Source organism: Paramisgurnus dabryanus, chromosome 1, assembly GCF_030506205.2.
Source record: "Paramisgurnus dabryanus chromosome 1, PD_genome_1.1, whole genome shotgun sequence".
In the NCBI taxonomy this organism is placed as follows: Eukaryota; Metazoa; Chordata; class Actinopteri; order Cypriniformes; family Cobitidae; genus Paramisgurnus; species Paramisgurnus dabryanus.
Genome location: NC_133337.1, coordinates 52,034,267 through 52,062,072, shown reverse-complemented (window position 1 = coordinate 52,062,072; position 27,806 = coordinate 52,034,267). Strand labels below are relative to the sequence as shown.

The 27,806-nt window shown below is 39.4% G+C and overlaps 3 protein-coding genes across 15 annotated transcripts in view; 2 read left to right on the top strand and 1 right to left on the bottom strand.

The window, feature by feature from the left end:
- Window positions 1-381: 381 nt before the first annotated feature.
- chmp2a (charged multivesicular body protein 2A) lies at window positions 382-3,024 on the bottom strand. The gene is made up of 6 exons (XM_065273275.2): window positions 2,847-3,024; window positions 2,046-2,213; window positions 1,783-1,962; window positions 1,570-1,700; window positions 1,417-1,478; window positions 382-1,324 (listed from the first exon to the last, which is right to left on the bottom strand). Exons 2-6 carry the CDS (start codon window positions 2,211-2,213, stop codon window positions 1,203-1,205), a joined length of 663 nt encoding a protein of 220 aa, XP_065129347.1. The 5' UTR covers window positions 2,847-3,024; the 3' UTR covers window positions 382-1,202.
- A 761-nt stretch (window positions 3,025-3,785) lies between these two features.
- Window positions 3,786-16,451, top strand: fbrs (fibrosin). 10 transcript variants are annotated; one of them, XM_065273293.2, is made up of 19 exons: window positions 3,786-4,186; window positions 5,349-5,960; window positions 6,409-6,600; window positions 8,497-8,529; window positions 8,632-8,661; window positions 8,745-8,790; window positions 9,040-9,385; window positions 9,540-9,748; window positions 9,886-10,100; window positions 10,423-10,467; window positions 10,913-11,008; window positions 12,275-12,340; window positions 12,484-12,522; window positions 12,622-12,693; window positions 12,874-13,030; window positions 13,301-13,378; window positions 13,585-13,668; window positions 13,808-14,009; window positions 14,121-16,451. In XM_065273293.2, the coding sequence occupies exons 2-19, from the start codon at window positions 5,652-5,654 to the stop codon at window positions 15,646-15,648; spliced, it is 3,747 nt and encodes a 1,248-aa protein (XP_065129365.1). In that variant the 5' UTR covers window positions 3,786-4,186; window positions 5,349-5,651; the 3' UTR covers window positions 15,649-16,451. The 10 variants fall into 10 exon arrangements, with proteins under 10 accessions (XP_065129365.1, XP_065129361.1, XP_065129360.1 ...); XM_065273289.2 differs by having other exon boundaries at window positions 12,481-12,522; XM_065273288.2 differs by having other exon boundaries at window positions 9,540-9,754; window positions 12,481-12,522.
- Window positions 16,452-17,062: 611 nt separating this feature from the next.
- The window catches only part of srcap (Snf2-related CREBBP activator protein), a 30,631-nt gene continuing 19,887 nt past the window's right edge, over window positions 17,063-27,806 (top strand). For 3 of the 4 annotated variants that reach the window (XM_065262814.2, XM_065262812.2, XM_065262809.2), the window contains exons 1-9: window positions 17,063-17,794; window positions 19,523-19,596; window positions 19,740-22,696; window positions 22,914-22,955; window positions 23,249-23,503; window positions 23,613-23,798; window positions 23,881-24,021; window positions 24,701-24,896; window positions 25,115-25,284. In XM_065262814.2, the coding sequence (XP_065118886.2) occupies window positions 20,219-22,696; window positions 22,914-22,955; window positions 23,249-23,503; window positions 23,613-23,798; window positions 23,881-24,021; window positions 24,701-24,896; window positions 25,115-25,284 (3,468 nt within the window). In that variant the 5' untranslated portion in view covers window positions 17,063-17,794; window positions 19,523-19,596; window positions 19,740-20,218. The remainder of the gene's footprint in view (window positions 17,795-19,522; window positions 19,597-19,739; window positions 22,697-22,913; window positions 22,956-23,248; window positions 23,504-23,612; window positions 23,799-23,880; window positions 24,022-24,700; window positions 24,897-25,114; window positions 25,285-27,806) is intronic. The other variant, XM_065262813.2, reaches the window with a different exon arrangement.

The window sequence follows — 27,806 nt, the reverse complement described above, 5'->3', positions numbered from 1 at the left end:
AGGGAAACATGCAAAATTTGAAAACACCTGGCCTACGGGGTATATTGATGCGCACCTCTCCAAAAATGTAACTATGCATAATTGCTGCTAGAACCCCTACCATCAGGTCAAAAAATTACAGCATACATTAGGCTAGGCGACAGAAAAATTGCCATGGTGGATTGGTATTTCTGAATGCCCTGGAGCCAGGATAAAGTGAATTTGAAGCAAAGGTTTTTAATGAACATATAATACATGCAAGAGCATTCGGTTAGTATCATTTTATTTTTGACTTGCGTTTAGTGGCTTTTGCATCGGAGCTCTGCATAAACAACCCAAACTATAGTAAAAATTCACCCAAAATTCCTAATTAAGAAAAAACAATGCATAGCAGTCAAGTACTTCGTGGTAAATGTGAAAAAAGTTTATTAAACCATAATGTAACAAATGCAAGATAACAAATCAATTTTTCAAAATATAGCTACCACCACTTTTTGATTTACTATGAGATAAATACATTGGTATTTCTTTTTATATTCAATGAATCTTTATTTTCTGAAAAAATAGCTTTAGAAGAGCCTCATACAAATTAATGGGATTATGAATAATAATAATTTGACGAACAAGTCTGGGTGTAAGGACTAACGATTTAATCAATTTGGAAAAACAAATACTGCATATAAACCACCACATTTATTGTCTTAGGGTATATATATCTTTAAAAGTTCCTAATAGTATAATAGCAAAAGTATTTCGAAGAGACAATATATATGGACACACTGAAAAACTGCAGCAACTCGATTTTGAACAATTTATATTAAAGTTCAGGATCACAATGCACATTTATTAGACCCATGAAATGATAAATTTTTATAGTAATTAAACTTAGTGTTAGTTTTCCTCAAGTTGGAAACCTTGCATTCCTGGGCAACAGATCCTTTGTTGAACACCTTCAGAAAGCATCTGTCTAAACAGAAGGTTCGAAAGCGGTCTGATGCATTGCATTTTCATTTGGGTTACTTGTTTGGTAGAGTAATATATATACAGCACATCCTAAAACGAGTCAGAAAAAAAGAGACGCATAAAAGCGTCAAACATCAGGAAAAACAAAACAAGACCGCATCAACATAATGTACCTCCTCATTAGCATCAGTCTAAATCTTGATAAAGCAAGCTTTACACAAACATTTCTGTGTCAAACTTTACTAAATGTCTCTAAAATCTTAGTCTCTCCTGAGGTTATTCAGTCTCTCCTCCAGGTCAGCATCAGCATCTGCCAGCGTGGGCTGTGGTTCAGCTTTCTTTCCAGCAGCAACCGAAAGACTTCCTCCGGTAGAAGGCAGGTCTGTTTCAATGAAATAAAAAATAGATATATTTGAGCATCTTGAGAATGATAGTATTGTTAATGCATAGCAACTGTGTTACTTGTATCCTTACTTGAAAGTTCGTCAGACAGATTCAGACCCAGCTCATCCAAAACTTGAGAAACCACAGCATCGCTACATTTAGAGCAAAAGAGATTTCATGAGTTTGATGTTGACATCTTAGAGATCTATATTAATATAAATTCATTGTACAAGTTACACTTACCTCTCCTCTTCATCGTCTTCATCTCCCATTGCATCATCAATCGCATCATTCATCATCTCCTCCTTCATGTCCATGATTTCACTTTGGCGTTCAAACTCCATCATTATCTTCTGAATTTGTGGCAACTTCAGCTGGATTGAGAAAAATGAAATTTAATCCGTTTTCTGTTTATAACAGAAATAAAGATATTTACTATCAATATAGCAATTCTACCTGTTTGTTCATGGTGGCCATAGCTTTGGTGACTCCTTTCATGGCCTGTGCCATGCTGTTGTTTGATTTGAGGGTTTGAATTTTAAGACTAACAGCTTGGATGTTGGCTCGCATCATGATGAATTTCTTTACGTATCGCCTTGTGCGAACCAAGTCCTTAGCCATAATCTTAACAGCATCCTGTAACAAAAAATACAAAATAAAGAATTTACACATCAGCCCTCAGAAACAGGGAATTAAAGGCCCTTACTCTCTGTCCTTACCATCTGTCCTTGCTTGGCCATTTTTTTAATGTCAGCAATTATTTTCTTTTCCTGTTGCTCCATTCTCTGGCGTTCTCTGTCTAGATCTCTCATGGCTCGATTAAGTGCTCTCTGATTCTGTCTAAGCATCTCCTCCGGAGTCTTTCTCTTTCCAAACAGAAAGTCCATCTAACAAAACAAATGAGAAAAACTAATTTAGACCAGACGTTTGCCATAAGTGTTACATTTGTCTTTATTTTTTGTTTGAACATAAATGTTTAAGCTGGATAAAAAAATATTAAAAATGTTTTCCCCTTAAGCCAGAAAGTATTTTCAGCACTAAAGAAAGAAGATCAAATTCAAGTCACAGACGTGGAATTCAGACTTCCACAGGTGCTTTCACGAATGACGAGCATATGACACAATGACATCATCCTTTACAGATATACCAGTTCTTAGTAAAGGTTATTGCAGCTATTCTTTGACATATTAGTTGACATATTTTATACACTATAAATCAATTGACATTAGTCATTCTGTAAAAATAATGATCGTTCACACTGCGTCCTCGATTTAGGATGGTACAACTTTCAACAAGCTTACTTGAGACAGCTAGACAATGGTCATTAGTACAATAAACATAAATACAAACAGGAAAAGACACTGATCATTAACTTCCTGAACAATTACATACTGAATATTAACCTTTCACAAACTGAATGCAACCCTTAAGTTAAAAATAATGAGCTCATTAAGCTAAATTTAGATCAGAAAATGAAGAAAACTGTGAGGCCTCTGAACCCACATCACCGTCGGGTTTACCTTTACTTTTCTTTACGTAGAAAACGTCTGTAGAAATGAGTGATTGAAGCGGCTGAAGAGACGAAATATTACGCCGCCGTTTATTTCTTATAGCCCTTGTTTAAAGTTACCGTCGACCCACCCGATTGTTTTCACCGCTCTAACTTCCGCATCTGAATGTCAATACTTCCTTTCTATAGTTCTACGTCACAGGATATGACATATGAATCTAACATAATAAACAGCAACACATTTGACATCAATGTAAGTTGATTATTTTGATCAGACATAAAAATCTTTTTTTTTGCTTGTTGTTTTCATTCAAAAAAAAAAAAAAAAAAATCAACACAAATTTGGACATAATTCGGATGTTACTTGTTTTAGTACATACATTTACATGTAAAATGAGTAACTGTTTTAAGGCCTCTGTTTTTTTATTTATTTATTGACCATCTATTGTACTTATAAATGTATCTACTGTATAGTATTAATCTGACACAAAAATCTAATTATGTTGATATTTATTTGGATGTCGTGTATTATAAATTTGTTTGTTGCCTTTTAATAAAAAAAATCACAGGCCGCTAGTTACAGTTTTATTTATACTGCAGTTTTTGTTCAGTAATAATAATTAGGTTATAATATTTTTTTTAAACGAAAATAACAGCACGCTACGGTATTACAAGTTAAAGTAAGCCAGGTGCACCTGATAGCCAGAATAAAGTTACTAAGAGACTGATAGATTGTTTTGGGATGCTATTAAGTAATATGCATAGAGGATCGTGCATCACAAGATTACCAACACAAGTCACAAACAGATAAACATAATCTGTAAATACTGTGAATATTGTAAATAGCTTTATATCTGTTGTGCGCTTTTAGGCGAAAAAGATGGTGCTAGTTTTGAAACAGTAGGTGGCAGTACGGTCGTCGCATTCAGTACAGACTGCCTGTAGTGAAGCAACAGAGGAAGAAAACCGGACAGAAGCACACAATGCAGTTTGAGTGCTACGGGTAATCCACCCAGGCTTCATGTATGTCAAGAAAAATTGATGTGTTCTATTTTGACGATCGGACCGAAAAGTAAGCTTTCATACGTTAGTTTCCACGTTACGCTTGAGTGAAAGCCATCTTGTGCTGCGGAGCCCGGCGAAATCTCAATCTTCAGCGGACTGAGTGGCTCACACAGCGGGCCGCGGAAGGAGGTGCTCGGCCTGCGCTGACGGAGCTGCGCTCAATATCCCTGACGGTGCAACTCCAGCCCAAGGCTTCGAGGCCCGTTTTATATTATTATCGTTTTAAATGGAGGCTCGGACGAAAGCAGAAGCCAAAGGAAAATGGCCTTATTTAGAGCTCGAGTGGTGGGTGTGATTGGTAATTTAGTTATTTTTATTATTGTTTGTGCCTTTAGGGTTGTTAAATACCGAGAACATGATGATTAGTGTTGTCCAAAAGGAGTAAAATATATGCGTTATAAGAGGTTTTTTAAAACCGATCGCACAGAGACTTGTCTCTCCGTTTCCCATTTGCTCGTATATAAGATAGCTAATGAGCCCGTGTGCTTTATCAGATAACGATAGCATTCATTTTAACATTTGTGGTTTGAGGGTTGTGCAAGGTTTATCGGTCGGATTGATGTCCTAAATTGAACGGATTAGTTCGTTCTTTATTTTTGAAAGGTGGGGTGTCAACGAAAGACATGCTACATGGTTAGCTTGTTTTATTGGAGTCGTAAATAGCAAATACAGTTAAATTGTGATTCCTGAACTGATGTTTCACAAGATAAATTATTAACCTACTCAACTTTAAACCGATTAAAGATGATTGGTGTTTTAAAATTATATAATGTATGTGGTAAGATGTAAATGTAAGGAGGTTGTAGGACAGTGATGGCTCGCTTGGTTGTTTACACCGGATATTATCAACGTTGTTATTGACATTATTACAATAACAATTTCCACACTGACGTTTAAAGTACAATAACGCAACATTTTACGATTGAATCTTTCCTGTTTGCGTGAGTGAATTTTAATTCTTGATCCTGATGTGGTTAGCTGACTAAGTTAGCAAGCTAACATCGTCAACTGAAAAGCTAGCAGTAAACGTTAGCTAACCGAAGCAACGATTCTTCGCTTACTAATCGATTGAATTAATTTACAACGAGACCATGATAACATTTATTCGTCTATATTGATTGCCAAAATGCGATTCGTGTGTACCAAGCGTCCACTTTTACTAAAGTCTACTAACGAAAACCCTTAGACCCAACTAGTTAGGTACTATGTAGAATATTTTGTATGCTAATAAATGCTTTAGTCATATATATTGAATGCATAAATTATTTAATTATACATAAATATTTAATTTATGTTTATGTAATTTCCTATTTTAAATCAGATGCTGGTGCTTTACTCGCAAAACAGTATCTATGCAAATTACCTATTTAGGTTTATTTATACCAGCCATATTAAGTTTTTAAAGCCTGACTGCGCCACTGATGTCTAGTTTCTCCTTTTTCCTCAGATGACTGAGACAATGTCTTGACAGAAAAACAGTTTCTGGAATATCGAGAAGCATTTATAACCTGTGTGTTTTTGGATTAAACGGGCCCAGTAATGCCCAGACATGACTTTTACCGGACTGCAGTGTGCTGCCACCTTAATGCCTCCACTGGGCTCTATTAAATTATAAATCAGGAACAGTAAATCGCATCTGAGACCTTAACGTGTTGGTTTTATATCTCGAAATAGTTTGTAAACTGTCCTAGGCCGGACCAGGGTTTACTTTCTAAGTGCCTTTGTACGGACATTGGTGTCGTGCTTTGACATGGACGGTCCCAGTCGAAGCGGTGGGTTCAGGCAAAGCCGTCGCTCACGCTCCCAGCGTGACAGAGAGTGGCGGCGGAGGAGAGCGGATCTCGCTGAGCACAGGGCCACATCGCCATCCTCGGCCTCGGACCAGGAACTCTGCAGAGGAGACTCGTTGCTCGGTGCAGGCAGGGGAGAATGCAGACCCGTCTTCCCCGGGGCCAGACACCGGCCTCCGCGTCGGAGAAAGCGAGAATCCGTGTCGTGCGAGGAGGATATCATCGATGGATTCGCCATAGCCAGCTTTATAACCCTGGAGGCGTTGGAGGTCTGTTTATTTGTTTATCTAGTACTGATCCTTGACTAAATTATACAGAATAAAAAATATTGGTTAAAATTGAGAAGTAGAAATAGTTTACTGGTGATGATGATAAAATATGACATCCGTAAGTGGTTTACATCTTGGTAAACATTTTATTGTCACGCTGGATACTTTATTACAAGAGATACACTAATGTATTGGTCCAATGAAAGAGCTCAAATAAGTGAACAAGTAAGAAATATCGGTATCTGAATTAGGTACAAGTTTGTTAAAATGTTTCTTAAAACATTTTATTGGTGCTGACCCTTATTTCCATAAGGGTGGTTAATAAACACAATTGAATTGAGACTTGAACAAAATAACTTGGTTTAGATGTAAGTGGACATTATGTTAAATTCAACACATGTATGGTATATTTGGCACCTGTAAATCTTTCAATGTGTTGCTTTGATAGATGGACTGTTCTCTGAAGCCACCAGAACGATCTGGTTTGTTAATGGTTAGAGGAATCAAAAGAAAGAGAGGCCTTGACGAAAATGGAGGCCCTCTGTCAGAGCCAGAGGAAGGACCTCCTGCAACATTCACCAACAGTTGGGAACAACGCAGGAAAATCAAATCAAAACTCAAGAGAAAAGGAGAGGCTAAGGTGGGTTTATTTTTATCTATACTTATCTATTTAATGTGCATTTACACTGTCATTCAATTCAGATGATTTTCCTGATATCTGACAAATAAACAAGAGCCAAAATGCATTTGAAATTGAAAAAGTTTGGGTTTCATAAAATCGGTTTCATATCCTAAATCTAGTTCTCGTATCTAATTATAAACACCCATTGTGTACAGATCTATCACAGTGTGCATGTAATTTCCGGAGAAAGGGCACTCATATATTTGTGAATGACAAGCACATGACTTAAATGTGAATAAATTATTTTATTCAGTTATCATGCTGAATCGGTGAACTACAGCGTAACATGTTATAAAGAAGTATTTTCAACATTTCATCTCAAGTATTTCTATCAAAGGAAAACGGCAGGATGGGATGAATATATCTTAGTTCATTAGAAATAACCATGTATACAGGTTTATTCCAAGTAGATATACTACAGATCTATGAAGCATTCAACTGTGTTTACAAGAAAGGCGGAACAAGTATAAACACCCTAATGAGTAATGCGTATGTAAATGTAGTTATAGTTACTTGACTAACAGGCTAGGTCTGTTTGGGAAATCATCACTTAGTGCTCAGGTACTGAAAGATTCATAGATGAATGTAAATTCATGTGTATGAATCACGAAGGGAGCTGTTTTCTTACTTGAAGAATAAGAAACAGTTGTTACTCATTTTTTTATTATAGGACATTAGCATACTGGTAAAATTAACCACCTAAGACCTGTGATTTTTTTTGTTGTTTGCACCATACTTAATTCTGTGTAACTGGAACCTGTTGTACACAAACGTGGACAATTACACTGCGTCATGTTTAAAAACAATATTTGGTTATTATATTTATTGGTTCTTCCTAACCTCCAAATAGCTGGAAGATATCTGAAAAAAAGACAAACTAAAGCTCCGGTCTTAGGAGGTTAAACAATGCTGGACAGTGCTGACAGTGTAGTGCGTTTTGGTGTATCATTTATATTATTGAGTGAATGTAAGCAGGTGGGACAAAAAATTGGAAATTGAATGGTCAGATCTCCAGAAGTGTAATATTAATTGTTAAGATAATTACCTAGTGATTGGAGCCCTATTTTTGTGCTTTTAACTGTGATTAGACATATGGGGGCGGTTTTCCGGACGGGGCTTGTCCTAGTCCCTGAATAAAATGCATATTTGAGCTGCCTAATTTTAAAACATCTTTCACTGACACATCTTAACATATATCAGTGTCATTGTTTTGTCTCATGATGCACACCAGTATTTTTTTGTAAGGCTTGTTTGTAAAAACTACTTAAATGTCCTAGTATAACTAATGCCTAGTTATGGATCAATCTAAACCCTGTCTGAAGCTGCTGCAGTGTTGTGACTGGTTTAAACTCACTTCACACCACATGTAAAAATGCCTCTTGGCCTGATATCTAGCAGGGTGATATATGTAATGCAACTATATATTGGAATGCAATTCATTAAAATTCACTTAGCAAATAGCAAAACGGCCATCGTTTATGAACCGTTGACAAGGCTGTCTGTATATTTTGGACCTGACTCCAAGTGGAACTACCACATCTGTTAATCGGACATGTGAACCCTGTTATTGACCAGTGCAACAAAATTATAGTGAAGTAAGCACTTGGTTATAAATTATAATAACCTTGTAATTATAGCCAGTAGATTTCTATGGGGTTTGTTGCAACTGGAGGATATAATAGTTGAATTTCTCCTGTCAGCCAACTGTTTTACTTAGATAAATTAATATTTAAAATAATATACAATACATTTTTTAAAAACATGCCTAAGAATTGTTTGCAGATCAATGTATGTCTGCTATTTGCCATATTGCTGTTTCATTGGGGTTTGACTATTTCCAAATGTCTGTTTTAGGTATCTGGGAATCACATGGAGACAGGATACATTGTAAGTTATTTTTCCGATTTGTAGTTTGCTAGCTGTTATTGGAATTTTTTTGTTATTAGGCAATAAATATTTTACATTCATTTATCTCTGTTAAACCCACAGTGTGATACAGAAAGTGAATCTGGGGATAAGGTAAAAATTGTTCAGCCTTTTTTATGCGTTTATGTGTTGTGATTTATATTGGTTATTAATAATATAACATTTACACTATTTAGGCTTCGGACAATATGGAGCCAGCATTCGTTGTTCGCACAAGAGAAGGTAAATATCTGCTGCATGTTATCAATTGCATGTAAATGCTATATTTGTATGTCTCACACGTTATTTATTTAATTTGTGCATATTTTAAATTAGGAATTAGGAATAGAAAATTAGATATTAACTGCATAGTATATAATCACAGAAATAAAATACTTGTGCGTATTCTTAACCCTTTATGAAAGTTTTGTTTTTGAGTTGTGTAATATTACAATAATTAAATTGCTGCTTTCTCTCTCTTTTTCTTATCAGCTAACTCCAACTTGGTCGGACCTGCTGCAGCCAACGGTTGCCCTCTGTTGCCCTCAAATAGCTCGATACCCCTTCTGTCAGTCACACCCCGGATATCTGGTCTGGAGAGGAGTCAGGAGAGGAGTATGGAGCAGCCTTACCCTGAGCCCATCTCTACCTCATCCTCCCTCCCCAGCCTGACAGCCCATTCCACCGCATCAGTCTCCGCCTCACTTCCTGAGCAGCGTAATAGAAATGGTGGTCCCCATCAACGGCACAATCCCAGTCCAGCACAGCACAAACACAAGCCTTTCATCCCGTTCCTTGAGAAGTCACCATCAATCTTCACTATAGGAAGCAACAACAGGTCAGTGAGGTAAATCACATTTACTGTATACCGTAAGCATTAAAATAATTCCTTTGAAGTATAGTCGGTTTTATGGTTATCCATAATTATGCGTATTTAGACAAAGATGACAAATGTCATCAGCTGCAATCTAATTGACTAGTTTTTTTTTTAGGAGCAGTACCTCAGGCAAGCTTCCATCCTCATCGGCCTCTTCATCATCGATCAGACCACCTACTCCTGCTACAAGTGTGTCCCTAGGTCGAGGGCCAGGGGGAGTGGGAACAGTGCGACCTTCTTCTCGTCCAGGTACTGTCTTCACCCCGTCCCCCAGCCTCCCCCCACCTCCTCCTCTCCTGCAGGTGTCACCGCACCGTTCGACAGGTAAAGGTAACCAAACAGAGCTACTGTAAAGTACAGTGGGTAGTATTCATCTGTAATATATTACAAGCAATCAGTTTACTTTGAGTAACTGTCAAGTATTCTTTGTCATTTGCTAATCATTTCTCTTCCACTTACAGATCCAGATCTGATCTGCCATGACCTGACAGAATCTGGTCCTGCACCTGGTGGGGCGTCTGTGTCCAGCTCAAGCTCTGGGACCTCCAGCAGATCCTCACAAGCCCAGACAGCCATCCCCACAATGGCCTACCAGTTCCATCAGCACAACCACCAGCACCAGCACACTCATACTCACCAACACTTTTTACATCCCACAGCAGCTGCACCTCCACTGGTAAGCAGTTGACTATGGACCAGTTCAACAGATGTAAACAACACTGGTCCAGAAGCACTTCCTGTTTCCGTTTTTTAACACTAGATAAACGTTGGGATAAAATAAACCAACAGAACATATAAACCTGAATTAATTGAAGTTAAACAAACATCTTAGATAATAATATATGTAAAATAAAAAAATAACTCTCACAAACTGTAACAGGAAGTGTTTCTGGACCAGTGTTGTTTACATCATTTGAACTGGTCTATAAGAAATGAATTGATTTCATTTAAAAGATGATGAGATTTCATTGTTTTTTTTGTGTGTGTTTGTTTTTTAGTTTGAAAAGTATCCAGGCAAGATGGACAGTCTCTTTCGACACCCGGTAAGTTTTAATGTAGTTATTTTTATAGCAATTATCATTAGAATAGAGTACATTTTAAATGGGAGGAAACTGATAGCTTGGTTTATTATATTTGGAGATCGGGACTCTCTTGTACTTGTCCTTTACTATAGTTCTTCAGTTGTTTAACGTTTGTAGCATTAAAGTCATAGCTACAGGTACCATAGGTAGTTCCTCTTTTTTCATTATCAGTGCCGTGTTAAATATAAATGCTGTCAAATGGGTCATATGCATTTTGTCTACAGCATTATTTCAAGTAGCTCTTGCAAATCACACTTCTAAATTTTTGCTTGCATGGGCACCAAAATCATTGCAGAAAAATCCTGCTTATTAAATCTGTTATGCATCTTTCGAAAATACAGCCAGTGTCTTTGTAAGTGCATCTGTTTCGTAAATGTTAATTTATTATCTTCTCTCTCCTGTGAAGTTTTTTCCTCAGTATCCACCACCTGTGCCTGGAATACCGCCGGTTCTTCCACCCACAGGACCTTTCAGTTCAGTGGGGGGAGCATTTCAGCCTAAGGTATGTGTTGCTTGTTATTTGGTCCATGTTTTGAATATTGAAATCTGAAAGCTCTTGTGTCCTTCCTATGAAAGATTAATAAAATCAGATGATGAGTGTCCTCTGGTGCTTACGCAAATGAAGAATTTTGACTTTACCAATGACTTGATAGTCTTAAATGATCGTATGTGGTATAAAGGATAGTTTTGGTGTAGTATCACTGTTACAAAAAGATCATGGGACATTTTCTCAGACAGGGTTTAGATTAATCCAGGTTAGGGGTGTGCGATATGACTATATTTGATCGTGAACGATTAAAATGTCTCCACGATCCACTTTTCCGGAAACAACGTTGTATTGTGATTCGTGCCTACATCAAGTACGCGACAAGGGGTGCGCTACATAAAGGCGAGGTAAGGGCAGGGTATACCTTTTTCCCTTGTTCGTCTCGCACGCGTCCACGGAGCTTTCAAAGTATACTGATACGCGCGGATGGCCGTGCTCCAACACATACGCAATGCAAATGATTTTTTATTAAAATTACTCTACCAGGCTGTCAGGGCATCACTGATTTGCAACATTTACAGTACATTAAAAAATTTAGGATAAATTTAGGGCATTATTATGGCTATATTAAGGCTCAGTAATGGCAAAAATAGTCTTGTAATGGCAAAAAAACAACAACATGAAAAGGAAGTGCGATAAAATCGTGATTTTGCCTAAACCAATCCTGATATGATATTTTTCCCATATCGCCCACCCATAATCCAGGTCTAGATTTTGTTTATCCTTTTTGGCAACTTTTAATGAGGTTTCTTGCACAGAAATGTTTACAATTTTATCAGCATTGATCATTTTCTACCTTTAGATTCTGAGAATTAACCAGGCCATTTTCATAACAAAGCGTACTTGCGTTTAGAGTTTGTTTTACTTTGCTCTTATAATTACCAACTAGAATAATAATTTCTTATTGTGGTTGCTGCAGGAATAGGCGTTTGTTATGTGCATATTTTCAATTGTCATGTGTTTATTGTTATGTCTTCACCATGAAGATTTCAGTATTTACAGCTTTGTTTCAATGATAAGGTTTTCTGGACCGGCCATGGTGTTCCGAGGTCTGAAAGACAGACTGTGTTACATCAGTAGATCAAACTTCTCTATTTCAAATGAGATTTTTCATGTTTACTTTTACCTACAAATCCGCCGGCATTTATTCTTGTTTTTTATTTAATGGTAATGAAGTGGGTCACAAAAGTTTGTTGTTATTGACAGCTTGTTGTCCTTCAGGGAGCTGCTCCAGAGATGACTTCTGGTTTGGGAGTACCTCCCCATCTGCAACCTAAAGCTACAAGGGTAAAGGATTTGTAACATTTGTCTGTTAATTTTGTTATGTTTTGTCAAATAATTAGTGAAAAGCATATATAATTATATTTGTGTATTTTATATGGATGGATAGAAATTGTAGCTTGAGTAACATATGATGTTTGTATCAGCAGCTACAAGACCCATTTGCACCACCTCCAAAAGTCAGTAATGTAAGTTAGATTATCTTTATTTATTATATTACATTTGTTTATCTGTCAGTGATTACTAGTGAGGAACTCCACAGTAAAACTTCTTTTGTATTTTTGCAGAAACCTGGAAAATGGTGTGCTATGCATGTCCGTGTGGCCTGGATGATTCTAAGACATCAAGAGAAAGTCAAGGTTTTGAGCGTGTTTTGGTTTAGATTTAAAAATGGAGCTTAAAATAGTTAAAATTCTTCGCAGAATATCCACAAGTACAACATATCTGCACTCATACAATAACATGTTTTAATATTGAACAAAATACTGCTTAGTAATATAATAGTGCCAGTTATATTAACCATTTCTATCACTAATTAGCTCTTGCACGCTGATCCACAAAAACTTGACTTCCGTAATGACCTGTTACCTCGACTACCTGGCCCTGGTATTGGAGGACTAGGAGGTCTAGGATCACTCGGTGGCCCCCTTCCTCCAACTCATGATCTTACAAGACCAGGCCTGTTTGCAGCTGCTGGTGGGTAACACTCCTTTCTCTTTAACCTTCAGTTTTGCAGGTGACATAATTCTGTGATTGTTTTAAAAATCTTGCCTATACACTGGACTGACAAATCACTGTTAATGAGATGTGAGTGGTTTTGCAGCCCTACTTTGCTACCAAATTGCACTCTTATAAAAGAAAGCTTTAAAAAGATTAAAAGCAGAAACATGGCTAAATATCAACACTCAATGGTAGTCCATTTATGGGTGTTAAAGCTTTGGTCTGAGTTGACCCATGTCTTCTCAGGTGGAGTCAATCCGTCCTCCACACCATTCATGCCTCCAACAACGCCCCACTCTTTCCTCACCCCAGCATCACATCTGGGTAAGAGACTGATTCTGAGAAAGTAGGGGCTTTGTAAGACAATATGACCCATAGTTTCATGCTGGTTGCTGCTTTGTAGATGTGTGTTGTGTTATATTCTCCTGGCTTGCTTTACTGGTTACCTTTTAGGGCATAAACATTACCATTGTGATTTATGTAAAAATGAAGCCTGCTTTCATCATTAATGGGCATTTGTCTTGTTGCAGACCCATATGTACGTTCGCCTCCCTTTCCCACTTTGGGAGCCCTGGGTTCTGGTGCCTTTGGGGGATTAGGCAGCCCAACGATAGGTTTGTTGTGCTATTTTATTCTGTTTTTAATCTATAGAATGCCTTAATATATTGCTATATTTAATAATCATCTGATTGACAGTTCTCAATTTTTGTATCTTTCAACTAAACCCATTAATTTTCTACATTCCCACTTAAGCTGCCAGTGTGTTTAAGACTGAGCCTTCTGCAAGTGCAGTTGGAGGATTAGGCAACCCCCATGATCCATGGAATCGTCTGCATGTTCCCCCTCCAACCTTCTCTTCTGGTTCCTCGTGGGTTAAAGGGCCAGAAAAAAGAGATGATAGAGTGAAAGAAATGGAGAGAAGAGAACTGACTCATATAAAAGATGAAAAAGACAGGTATTACATTTCAGAGTGATCGAATTTCGATCGGTTTCTTGATATGAATTATCTGATTTTCAGAGGAGTGGACTTTGTATTAAATCTTATGTTTGATATTATTTCACACAGAGACAGTATCTTGTATGGACGCCAGCCAGTGCGAATGTCGCCTGGTATCCCATCCATCAAGCACCGCAGCAGCACCCCCAGTTCACAAATGAATGGCCTGGGTCCACTAAGCGGAGGCGGGGCTCAGCCTGACAGCCGAGAGCGTGAACGAGACCGAGAAAGAGAGTTGGACAAGAGACAACATTCTGCATCTCGGGCACCAGTGTCTGCTTCTGCCTCAGCACCTGAACGACCTCGGTCTTCAACTTCTTCTTTACTTACAGCCTCTCCTACCAGTGCCCCCTTAGCCCCTTCTCCTCTGGATCTGTTTCACCGACAGCCACCGCACACTCTCAACACAGAATCCAGCCACTCTTTACAAAGAGAGAACAATGGTCCAGCATCTTCTTCTTCCTCTGCTAGTTCACTTCCAGTCAAGAAACCTGATCGGACCACAACTCCTGTAACTAAATCCGGTCCAAACCATGGGTTGCTGCTTCCCCAAGTCAAGGTCAAAGAAGAGCGTAAAGAGGAGCCTGAGCCAGTGCCCATCTCCTCACATCCTGCTGTACCCCCGCACAGCTATGAACGACCTAGTAGTCGACACCACCACCATCCATCCACTCCTTCCTCAACCCTCTCATTGACTCCTACATCTGGCATGCCTCTTCCTCCTCCTACTCCACACACTCCTCATCATCCTCTTTCCCTCCTAGATCGTACAAGGGCTATGGATGCTTATCTAGGTGGTGCTGGAGGCCCAGCTGGACTGGTAATAGGTGGTCCAGCTGATCGGTTCCATCCACATCCACATGGTCCACCACAAGGTCATTCCCAAGCCACTCATAGCTTTCCCTGGGACCCTTGGAGGGATCTGGCTGCCCAACAACAGCAGCAGCGCAGGGATGTATTGAATCTGAGGTCAGATCCCCACCTTGCACTTCGCACTGATCCACACTTGTCTCGTTTTCTCCAGCATCAACATAGCGTACAGCGCTATTTTGAGGCAGAGAGAGCTGCTGCAGTAGCAGCAGTGGCAAACGGCCAACACCATCCATCAGTACCTACCTCTTCATCTGCTTCTTCCTCTGTAAACAGACCAGAGTTTGCGATGATGTCGCATGCGTTTGATGAGGAACAACGTGCTCAGATACTGCGGGAAGACTTTGAGAGAGCACGGTACTTTGGGATGCATTCACACCTGTCCGCACCTCATCATCTATCTAGCCCGTCTCATGCTGCCCACCTAGAACAGCTTCATGCAGGGCTACTATCTCACTCTCATCTTCATCCAGGCGGAGCATCCGGACCTTCACATTCACATCACCCCGGCCTTTACGCTAGACTCGGTCCTTTGCATTCACACTCTCATGTACCTAATGGCATTCTAACCAAGGCCCCAGGTCTGGTTGGGGCATTGTCAGTTGGAGCTCCACCACCTCTTATTTCATCTGTGAACAGATCTTCTACTCCACCCCGTGGTTCCAGACTTGGTGGTGCAGGAGACTTGGTCCTTTTTACCACACACAAAGATGGGGAGTCCAGATAGTAATGGGTAAAGCTTGAGGTGTTTCTGTAGCGATGTGCTGAAGAAACCATTCCTTGCTTGGAAAGGTTCTGCCGAACACTCAAATAAAGAGCTAAGCTTTGATGACCATACACAAGTGTTTTGAAACAACCTGAAGGGGAAACAGAGACTTCCTATGGCTGTTTGATATATTTATCTATCCACTGTGGTTATGTTGGTGCAATTAAGGTATTATCTTGCTATGCCCTGGTTTTAAGAAGGGTTGTCTTTTCAAAGAAGCCTGTCGACATTCAAAGACTATTCATTATTACTAAAAAGGTGAAAACAGGCTGTCTTGAAGAGTGACGGATCCAGAATTGTGTTCAAAGATACAGTTATAATTTTTACAAATCAAAGGAGGTCTGTTTCTCTAGGTGAACTCTAGGAAAACCATACTGTAAAGAGAAATTTCATCCTCTGGTTGAAAAAGTCAAGTACTTTGGGTTTTTTTGTCAATATGAACTGTCTGGAAATGTGATATGTGGAACCATGGAATGATGAATATAGACACGTGGTCATCATGGTTTTAAATATTCAAGTCAACCATCAGGCAACTTCCATGAACATCAGAATGAACTTAAGATTTATTTTATTCTTTAAAAAAAAAATTATGAACTGTACATCTTATCGGATAATATTTTAAAATCTAACGGGAAAGAACTGTCTCCCATTCATTACTCTGATTCAGAAAAAGAACGGGTCAGAATATAGTAGAATAGTGATATTGCTTTTGTAATAATTATTGCTAACATTAATTACCTTCCATAATAAATATATTCACTGTTTATGTTATAATGTCATGTTTCAGGTCTCATCAAATGCACTCCCTTTTTGAAATGAGTTGGTGATGGTTATTGTCCAGCAAAGCACTACAGTGAAATGGCTCCTATATGTGGTTTTGTTGATATCAATGTAATAAGGATGTAACAAAGCCGGGCTCTGCAGCGCAAGAAATATATTTATAGTTTGGGAGAGGTGTGTGTTTTTAAATGTTTTATTTACAGTTTAATTGAAGTCTTCGGCAAAACAAGCATCATCCAGACCATGACATACATACAACACAGTGGGTCATCTGTTGACTGGACTAAAGGAGTGCACGTCTTGTACTTGGAGTTAAAGACGATTGAAAGGACTCTTGCACAGATATACAGGACATTCTGGATTAATTATTTGAGCAAAAAACAATTTTATACATTTTAAATGTTCCCTCCCCCTTAATAAGAAAATCACAAAGATTATTAAACAAATGGTTGGTTATTTACATGTGTGTTAGTGTATTTAATTCATTGCAGAGGTGGCTCACTCAGAGGTTTACTTTGTAAAATAATTTCTTGCAACAAATTAATTTCTAAGCCATGATACCCAGATATACCAACATACACGGCATATTTACTTACATATTTTATTTTACGGCATATAGTTTTATTTTACACGTGCATCCCATCTCTCGATAAGATGCACAATATTAGCCTACCTAAAAATTGTTCAAACACAACATTTGACTTATTGTCATTATAAATATAGTCGGGAAATCTAAAACAGTATCTGACACAAAATCCACAAAGTTAGCATAAATAAATAATGTAGTGTAAAAATAATACAATTTGAATTTAGCAATAAATCTGTAACTTTAACTTGTGCCTTGTCAAAATGTTGTCTCGTGTAGATTCACGAGGTTAAGCCGCACGTTCAGATTTAGAGAAAACAAAAGCTACCAAAGGGAAAGTGATGGTTTGATTCATATATAGAATTAAATAAAGAAAATGAATATTTCAATAATATTTACTATGTCGGTGTAGCAGTATCCGTCTCAGAAGTCTGCAGACAGTGCAGCGCGCGCTGAAGCAAATCTCGCGAGAAGTCGATTTGCTCCGCAACTTGGCTATCAGTCGTTCGTTCCTCCATTTCGCTGCGTCGAAAGTCTCCTCCCCGCAACCGCTAGATTCAGCGATCCCGAAACCAGTCTCTCTCGGACCGTTCTTTAACTTGATACTACGATCCTGCCAGTACCTCATTGGGTACCGAGAGGCAGTTTGGAACCCACTCGTCACGGATTGAGTACGATTTGAAGCGGATGGTGACTCCTTTAGCGAGAATTTAGTAAAAGAAAAGTGCTCGGAAATTTCAGGTAGGTGGGAACTTAAGATGGCGGCGGCGAGAGGAGGGGGGAATGCTGGGGAGGAAGTGATGGGAGGGGAGGAGGGAAATGGGGTTTATTGGGGGGGATTGTGACATGGCGGGACAAGTTGACTTTCAAGCGGTCGGTGGTAAAAGTATCAGGTTTGGAAGGAAACAGAATGACCTTTAATGAATAAGCCTGAGTTGTATAACAGCTCGTAAAACTCAGTGAAATCTGCTTTAAATGCGAAATACAGAATTACAATAAAAACTTTAATAAGTCACGGGGTTCCGGGTTCCTTTGTGTTAAACATGTCTGGGAAAATGTTGCCCGTCACTGCGAGCCTAACAACAAACTGGACATTTAATTCTGTGTTACTTCTTTGGCCTCCAGTGTGTCTAACTGTTTACTTCAGACAATGCAACTTTAACCTTTTACTGCCTCCATGAGTGATGAAAAAATATACTTAATAATTGCCCGTAACGATTTTTACTTTTTACTATTATTTATATCACTTGAAATAATTTGTTGCTGTATAAGCCATGATGGTGCATGTGATAGTATGTATGTGGTAAAGTATGATGGACTGTTGAGTTGACTGATTTTTGCAACGCGTGACGTCATACGACTGTCCGCTCTGTACCGGGTGAAAAAGAAAGTCATTGTAGCATTAAAAACATTTATATCCAGTGGCAAGTCTTTAAAACCCTTCGAGTAGGATTAAGATAAATTAGTGTCCTCTTCGTCATTGCATAACTTCTCGTGAAAGGCGATGTCTGCACGCGCTCTATGCCTGTGCAGTGCGTTTGGTGCGCGCGTGAGAGCTTGAGACAGTGTATTTATGTGTATCAATGTGTTTGTTTGTATCTGTAAGACTAATACTGACATATACTAGCGAACCCCCTTCCGAATAATATTACACGACACATTCAAGGACACGAACTCTCTGTCATTTAAACGCCCACAACATAAATGAAGCTACATCATATCTGCTCTAAAGTAGCGTCTGTAAACTGTTAGCATGCTAGCTTGCTAAAGGCCCATGTGTGCTGTGCGTTTGCCAACAGCCCGGCTCGTGCATATGAAACCGGCAGCATTCGTCATCCTCACACAATAAACGTTAACCGCAAACCTGTCTACAAGTGTACAAGCATTTATAGGAGAATAACGTTTTTTTTTAGCCGTAACTCGTTGCTAAATGCTATCCGCAGGCGAAGCACCAGCACTGTTGTACTGAATGAACGCTTATATTAGCCAACTTGCTATAGGATTACAGCAGTCAAGAAATCATGTGTTTAACTGTGTTTTTAAAGTAATAGCCTGGAAATACTCTGACGCATCTTCAAAACAATTATACCTTATTCAAATGGTATGTACTCTGAAGACTTCGGCTATTTGAAGTACTGTACTTGAAATTATGTATGCTTTTAAGATTCCTATAGTATTAAAGAAGCGTACTGTCATAATTCCTGTTTTTAGTAGATGCATCCAATACAAATACTAATTTTACCTCTGTTTCGTCTGAATAATTTGTCTGTAATTGCTTTATAACCACCAACCATGTACTGCAGGTCGACTGGAGAAAGTTGCACAGCACTACTGTGGCTAACTCACCAATACGAATTTGCTTTCTATGCCCCCTTTCTTTAGGATTACATGTTTGGTTTTCAAATAGTTTGTCATCTGCGTTGGATATAAAGTTCATTTCATTACGCTCACAGTGTTTATTTACCTCAGATGCAGTGGTACTCCTGATTTCAGCATCCTGGAAGTGGAAATCACAGAACAGACTGGTCCTTCATCACATACAGGTATTTATATACTGTGGTTTCATTACAAACTGATGGATTTGTTTGTGTTAAAAAAGACGAATTTGCATGTCACGCATCTTAAAATGGAAATATGTGCACTTTGTGAAAGATTAGTCTTGACACATTTTTCTCTTGTTTTACAGGTTTACTGTGTGGCAGCGGCAGTTCTGAAGCAGGACAGTCTGGGGAAGAGGCGGTGCAGCAACGCACCTGTCCGGCAGTGGCTGTGCTGGGTGGCACCTCCGTGGCTGCGCAGAATGTGGCCGGGCCACCCCAGCATGCCCTGCAGCCAGTCGCAGCTGCCCCTCTATCACCATCAACGGCTGACATTTCCACTGGATCACAGCAGCAGAAAGGAGACTCAAAGGCCGCAAATAAAGAACAGACCATTGCTGATACTCAAAGAAATAGCAGCACCAAGAAACCAGAGGATATATCAACTTTGCATCACAAAAAAGAAGCTGTGCAAAGAGGACTGGTGTCAGCTTCCGTTGAAACCTTACAAAAGCTTACGAACACATCGGAGGATCAGACTCCCACAGACAGACTTTTTGAGAGTGGGGCGGATACCATTACAAAAAAACAAGTTTTGCTTTACGGGTGTAAGACAAGCCTGGCACATATGGAGGCCGATAGGGTGGAGCAATCCACCACAGGCCACTGCCAGGATTGGAGTCAACACCCTGGAGATTCAGGGGCTTTCTCTTCCCCTAATGAGACTGACAAGGGATCCTTGCCATCAGAGACAATCAAGCCCAATTTCCAGGAGAAAACATCTGGAAAGCACACACCTGGAGATAGCACTCATGCCCCAAGCATTGAAGTCATCCCAGCCGTTTCAAGTGCAGTTAAACAACACAGAGACATTGTGCAGTCTCAAACAACTCCCTATTTTCAGACAAATCAGATCGTCCGGTCATCCGAGTTTACCGTCCCACAGGGGGAAAATACAACAAAATCAGAGAACCAAGCTAGTGCACAAAATGACTCTAAGAAGCCTATGGAAAACATCACGCAAGACCTACCTAACACAAAGGAAGGTGGCGTTAGTACAGCTACAAAAGCAGCAGATGGAAAAACACAAGGATTTAGTGGAAGTTCTCTCTGTTCAGCATACACTTCATCAAAACAAGGAGGACCTTACTCTGAAGAGCACATTACCCCTAACAAGGGAAACCGCATGTCAGACGTCTCGGAGGAGGACTACAGTAACAGAAAGCAGGAGTCTGAACTCGCAGCTGCTACTCAAAGATCAACCCTTCCAAATGCAAGCCCACTTCATGAACAGACTGTCTTGCCTGCCCCATCTGAAAATACTCAGTGTGCACAAAAGCTTATCCCGTTGTGTGAAACCCCTCAAATTTTAGGTAATGCGATAAGTGCAGGGAAAGGACAATGCAACGAGAACCTCCCTGTAGATGGAGAGCTGTGTTCTAACTTGGCTGCTAAGGAAGTATTTCATGACATTTCTATTGATGAACCAAAGCTGTCTGGGGATGGGGCATGCACTGGCCATGTACAAGTCCCTATAGTGAATGAAAGGTCACCGGTCCTGGCTTGTGGCTCATCAGATATGGTTTTCAAACAGAATGACAGTGCCAAACATTTAGAAATATCCATGTCCTCAACTCGCCAACAGGACCGGAGCATTCTGCTCACACACACAGCGAACTGTGTGGCGTTAGAGGGCCTAGAATCAGATCAGTCGAATCTGTCTGAGGCCAGCATTGACTGTGTGGTCCAACAAGTACAACAGTGTATTCCTGCAGAGCATAAACTTTCACAGATACAGATATGCTTAAACGAAACGGCAGAAGTTGTGAATGTGGAGGAGAGACAGCAAGAGGGGGCCGAGGTTCTGTCCGAAATAAATGCTGTTGAGATGAAAGATTTGATTGATGTAGGAATTTTAATGCAGCCAGATATGGAGGATACCTGGCTGGTTGTAAGTGAAATAGATGGCCAGTGTGAGGGCACCGAGGAGGTGCTGGAGGCCAGCACGGAGTCTCTGGTGCAGTGCACTGAATCCCAGTCAGCTGTTGCTGTATATGAATGCACTGTGCCCTGCTTTACCTCAGCTGCCATACATGGTGACGTTAAGCTGCTGCTACCTGAAAATGAAGAGGAAGAACAAGCTCCTGAACCAATGGAAACATTGGTGCAAGAGTTCACACCTCAATTCTCACAAATTCATAGTAATATAGACACTCAAAGCTCATCTAATCCTAATACTCTACAACTCACAGAAGAGTTAACCATCATGGCATCCGCGCAAACAGAAGGATCTGTAATTATAAAGCAAAGTGATACACACCCCCATGAACTTGCAAAGACACCAACAGGGTTGACGTCCACTCTAATGGGCAATACACTTGGGTCTATGCGAGATCAACAAGAGACTGTTGTGGTAATGGAAAATACACAAGATGCGTCATTAGTTTCATTGCCTTGTGGCACAATTGATCCCAAGATACTTATCCTAAAAAAGGGTGAAAACCCTGTCCTTAAACACCCTTCTTCCCTGTCTGCTAGAGGATCAACCAAGCAGAACTCACCTGTCCATTCCGGAAACCCCATTGAGTCATTTAAAGCTTCGGAGTGCCTTGTTAAAACTGATGCAACTGAAGACACTTTGCATGATAACACCTCCACCACAAAAGAGGATGTCACATTACCTAGAGACTTGATCACACCATCGCAGTCCTCTCAGACGGTTTCAACTTCTAATGTACTGTTGCAGCAAAACTCAACTAATTCTCAGTGGTCTGACAGGAATCTTCCAAATGAATCCACTGCTAACACCTTTTCACAAAGCCTTCTTCCTTTGTCTTCTGGGGATGAGTGGGGTACTGTATCCAATGTTATGCCACAGAATAGGTCTAAACAGTCTCTTGCCAGCACACCTTGTCAAGATGCGATGTCTTTGGGAGGTGAACTGGAACTGGAGCAGTCACCAGATGAACGCTTGTCAACAACCCAGCACAGCATATTGGAGCCACTTGATGCTTCCATAGATGAAAGCAGTGATGGAGAGGCAGACAGTTCAATGGAGGTTCAGAATGATGACAGCAACGCTATGCCCAGTCCAGCACCTAATAAGGTATAAAAAGTTATTGGCGGCTTAGGTTTACAGGTACATGCACACAGTTTGTCACAATAAAGAAAGAGCTTAAAGAAGGTAGTCAGCAAAATAAAAAAAATCTAATTCAGATGATTTTTTTTTAAAGCTGTGTGTTATACATATCAGTTTTAAAGCCATAATATGATGCTAGTGCACTTATTATAGCTGTATGTGTTGAGCCATGTGTGTTTTCCAGCATGGGCAGAGCAGGACAGGCAGACAAGGGATTTTATTGAAGGTAAGAGGTGTCAGGCATTGTGAAGATCCTACTTCTTCCAACTCACTGTCCTTATCTTTCTTATTATGCTAAACATGGCAGGGCAGTATGGCTGAGTAAACAAGATTGTTCTTTCATCCAGAGTATTTTATTAGAGCACTGAGGGAGTTAATAAGATGTTTGGTCACTGTGGTGTCTTTTTTATTCCTTTTGTACCTTCTTAAGCAATCTGTCACTTTTGTGCAGTTCCCACTGAGTTGTATTGTGCAGTCATGCATTCAGATCCTTTGTTTTAAATATCTGTCTGTTCCAAGGTTTGCCAGTGGATTGCAGGCAAGGTCGCATCAGGCTCAACCCCTTCCACCTCCCCTGTTCCTTGTCCGTCTCCTTCATCTAGTGACTGGATACGTTCCCACTCGGATAGAGCCTCACCTGTGCGAAGCTCTTATGGCAAAAACACACCCTCCACTTCCTCCCAGGGTTCTGGTGGCGGATCTCAGTCAGAGCAAACCAACACCCCAAAATCTCGCTCAGAGAAGCATACAGATATGGCAGAACTGGCAAAACATGTGAGAGAAGTATTTGATTTGTATTTAAAGTTTGGTTATTATTAGCCACAAACACTTTTTAGGACTTTCATGTGCTTGAAATAACAACATAGATGTGCATTCTTCACAGGAAGCAGAAATAGAACATCGCACTCTAGCACTAAAACGTGAAGGTTACTGGTCCCTTAAGCGCCTGTCTCGCATACCAGAACCAGTGCGACCCAAAGTCCATTGGGATTACCTGTGTGAGGAAATGCAGTGGCTTTCTGCAGACTTTGCTCAAGAAAGACGATGGAAAAGAGGAGTAGCTCGAAAAGTAAGAGAAAGCACTGTTAGTTCTCTTATGAAGTGTGATAATTGTCATTTTAGAAATCTTAACAATCTGAATCTTTTCTCAGGTAGTACGGATGGTGATGCGCCATCATGAGGAGCTTAGACAGAAGGAAGAGCGAGCAAAGCGTGAAGAGCAAGCCAAGCTAAGGAGAGTTGCTTCTTCCATTGCCAAGGAGGTCAAAGCTTTCTGGAACAACGTTGAGAAGGTAAAGTTCAGATTTTTCTTTTTAAATGCACAATGCAACTGTTTTTTATGATCATTAAAAGAAATACTCTAGTGAAAAAAAATTACTTATGATTTACATGGCCCAGGAAACAACTTCTGACTTTAAAGCCCAAAAAAAGTTAAGTAATCCACACGGCTCCAGGGGGTTAATAAGTCCCTTTGGGGGTAATTGATATGCTTTTGTAAGACAAATATCCATATTTAAAACATTATAAATCATAATAACTAGCTTCCAGTGTCAGCCAAGGCGCTTTAACTTCATTTCATAACAGGTAGCACCAACGGTGCATTATCGTATTACAAAATCACATCAGTTACCCTCAGAAAGCCTTTATTAACCCCCTGGAGCTGTGTGGATTACTTCTGTGAAAAATGGGTTCACTTTATTAGGCTTCAGTCAGAAGTTGTTCCTGGACCCTGATTACTACTGTTAAAAAGCTTATAAGAGCCAGGACATTTTTTTTTTAAATAACTTTGATTGTGTTAATCTAAAAAAAATGTGCATTGATGATGGTTTGAGGGTGAGTAAATCATACAAATTTTCATTTTTTTGCTTCAACAATTTAAATGCCTACTTCAGAAGGTTAGTCTGGGATCAAGTTAAGCTGTTCAGTTTAAATGTAACCTCATACCTGTTGCCCACCCATTGTTGTGTACAGGTGGTCCAGTATAAACAACAATCCAGACTGGAGGAGAAGCGGAAGAAGGCTCTAGATCTCCAGCTGGATTTTATTGTGGGTCAGACTGAGCGTTACTCTGATTTGTTAAGTCAGTCGCTGCACGCCGATCCAGCACACAGTTCAGACATCATTGCTCCATCCAAGCAATCACAGCAGAATACTGTTGATGAGGATGGTACGGACTGGCTTTATTTTATAGTTTTTATTCAGGTGTTCAAGTCATCATTTTTTATGTGCTCACATTTTAATACCTATGAGTTTCATAGATATCAAAATGTGATTTAAGTGTCTAGATATTTTTAGAGACCATTTTCTTTTTTTTCAGTGCTGTAGTTAATGTAGTGCAATGCAAGTCTTAGTCCTATACTTTTAAATTATCCTTTTGTGCTGCAGATAGAGACTTTGAGCCACCTTGTGAGGAGGAGGATGATGAAGAGACTATAGAGGTGGAGGAGCAGCAAGAGGGAAATGATGCAGAGACACAGAGGAGAGAGATAGAGTTACTGAGACAGGAGGGCACTCTGCCTCTGGACCAGCTGCTTAGTACCTTAACTATGCCCCAGGTACGGTCTTTTAGGATCAGACACGCTACTGTTACTAGCCATGTACACTTCTTTATCAATGCATAATCCTGTACTCACACTTTTTAATGGAAGCGACAACCAAATTCCACAGTTGGATCCGGTTAAAGGCAGGGTAGCTGATTTGATTCAGAAACGTTTTTAGTTATGCTGGATGAAAGTCTCTTCACATCCTGATTGCAATCACTATGTTAAAGGGATAGTTCGGCCAAAAACGATATTAAACCCATGATTTACTCACCCCCAAGCTGTCCGAGTTGCATATGTCCATCGTTTTTCAGACAAACACATTTTCGGATATTTTAGAAAATATTTTAGATCTTTCTGTTGATTAAATGTAATGTAACGGGGTCCAGCAATAGTCCACGACCTTCAAGTCCAAAAAAAGTGTGTCCATCCTTCACAAATTAAATCCAAACGGCTCCAGGATGATAAACAAAGGTCTTCTGTGGGTAATCCGTGCGGTGTTGTTGTAGAAATATCCATATTTAAAATGTTATTAACGTTATAAACTACCTTCCGGTAGCGCCGCCATCGTAGACTCAAGAGAGAGTATTAGCGTAGTGTACTTTTCTTAGTGACGTATGACAAATTCGGAGGGCGGGGGCACAGAGCAGCAGCAGAGAAACTCTGTACGCTGCGTAAGCTCTCATCCTGAATGCGCATCACTCTAAGATGGCGGCGCTACCGGAAGGTAGTTTATAACGTTAAAAACATTTTAAATATGGATATTTCTACAACAACACCGCACGGATTACCCACAGAAGACCTTTGTTTATCATCCTGGAGCCGTTTGGATTTAATTTGTGAAGGATGGACGCACTTTTTTGGACTTGAAGGTCGTGGACTAATGCTGGACCCCGTAACATTACATTTAATCAACAGAAAGATCTAAAATATTTTCTAAAATATCCGAAAATGTGTTTGTCTAAAAACGATGGACATATGCAACTCGGACAGCTTGGGGGTGAGTAAATCATGGGTTTAATATCGTTTTTGGCCGAACTATCCCTTTAAAGGTCCTGCTTTTCCTGTGTTTTTGAAGCTATGATTGTGTTTATGGTGCGCAATATATCATGTGTTCATGTTTTGTGTGTAAACAAAGCTGTATTTTTTACATAATTTACTTATCTCTATACCGCAGTTTTTACTGTCCTAAAAACGGGCTGATGTCTGTCTTGTTTTGTGAAGTCCCTCCTTCAGAAATACGTAAAGAGTTCTGATTGTGTAGTTTGTTTAGTGTGTTGTGATTCGACAGGAGCTTAGATTAGCCTAAGCCATTTGAGCCAAAGCTGGCAACTGATGTATACCTGTGAGTGGAGTTTAGTCAAAAACTGTTTTATGGACGTCATTCAATAGGGAAGGAGAGGGCTGTAGTCCAAACCGGCCGTTCACTGTAGGCGTTGAAAGGGAAATTATATAAAAAAATATAACTTTTCATTGAATTTTGAGCTTTATCATTTTACAGGTATTAGTTATGCTCTGATAGCAACATTACACACTAATTAAAGTTTGAAAAAATGGGATCAAGTTAAGCTGTTCAGTTTGGTATCAGGGACCTTTAAGTTGTCAATGTATTTGTATAAACATATGTCACCTGTGAACAAACTCGGACCGAATTTAATAACTGGACGCATGCAATTTTGCTCCCCTTTTCGGTGAATGTGCTTTGCATGCCACTGCGCACCCTGTTAATACAGACTTCATACGTCATCAGGGCATTCATGTCCGCTCTGTAAAAAAAAAACCTTCCTGCTGAATTGACAACCAGCACAGGAGCCACAAAACGAAACACATTTGGGTGATTCTCACAAAATTCAGATTTAGAAGTGTCCAGCATCAGAATTTTTAAAAAGCCCTTGAAGCCAATTTTTTGCACATATAAGATTAAGGTCTGAACTTACTATAACCATTATTTTTAGATGATTTAAAAATTATTTCCTATATAATTATTTACTTTTTTTTAGATTACCATTATCAAAAATTATCATTACCGCAACATGATATTACATTAAATATATGCATTTACAAACTCTGTAATCGGTAATTTGAATTTAAAAAGTTGTCTAGGTACTATGACAAACAAAATTTCAACTTCTATCTGGAGAGTAAAAATAAGAACTGCTTATCTGGTAGCCATTTTGAGTGTCACAGTCAATTATGTCCCTTCCAACAATTTTTTTCTGAAAATGTTAGTTCCTTGAGGGCTTAAACAATGATTGAAATTTGTTGCAGAGGATGAGAAAATTGGTCTTGAACACATTTATATTCCTTATAATTGTCTCTACATTTACCAGTGATTAGGGCTGTCACTTTTGTGAAAAAATCATTTTCGATTTTTAATATATAAGTGTTCATTGAATCGATTCTAAAATCGATTTTCCATGTCTAAAAAAGACGTTTCCATTTTCAACGCCAAATAACAGACAAATGTAAAGAGAGCGCCTGAAACGCACAAGTCAGCAATATTTCTTATTCGTTGTCATTAAGTTTTGTGCAGAATA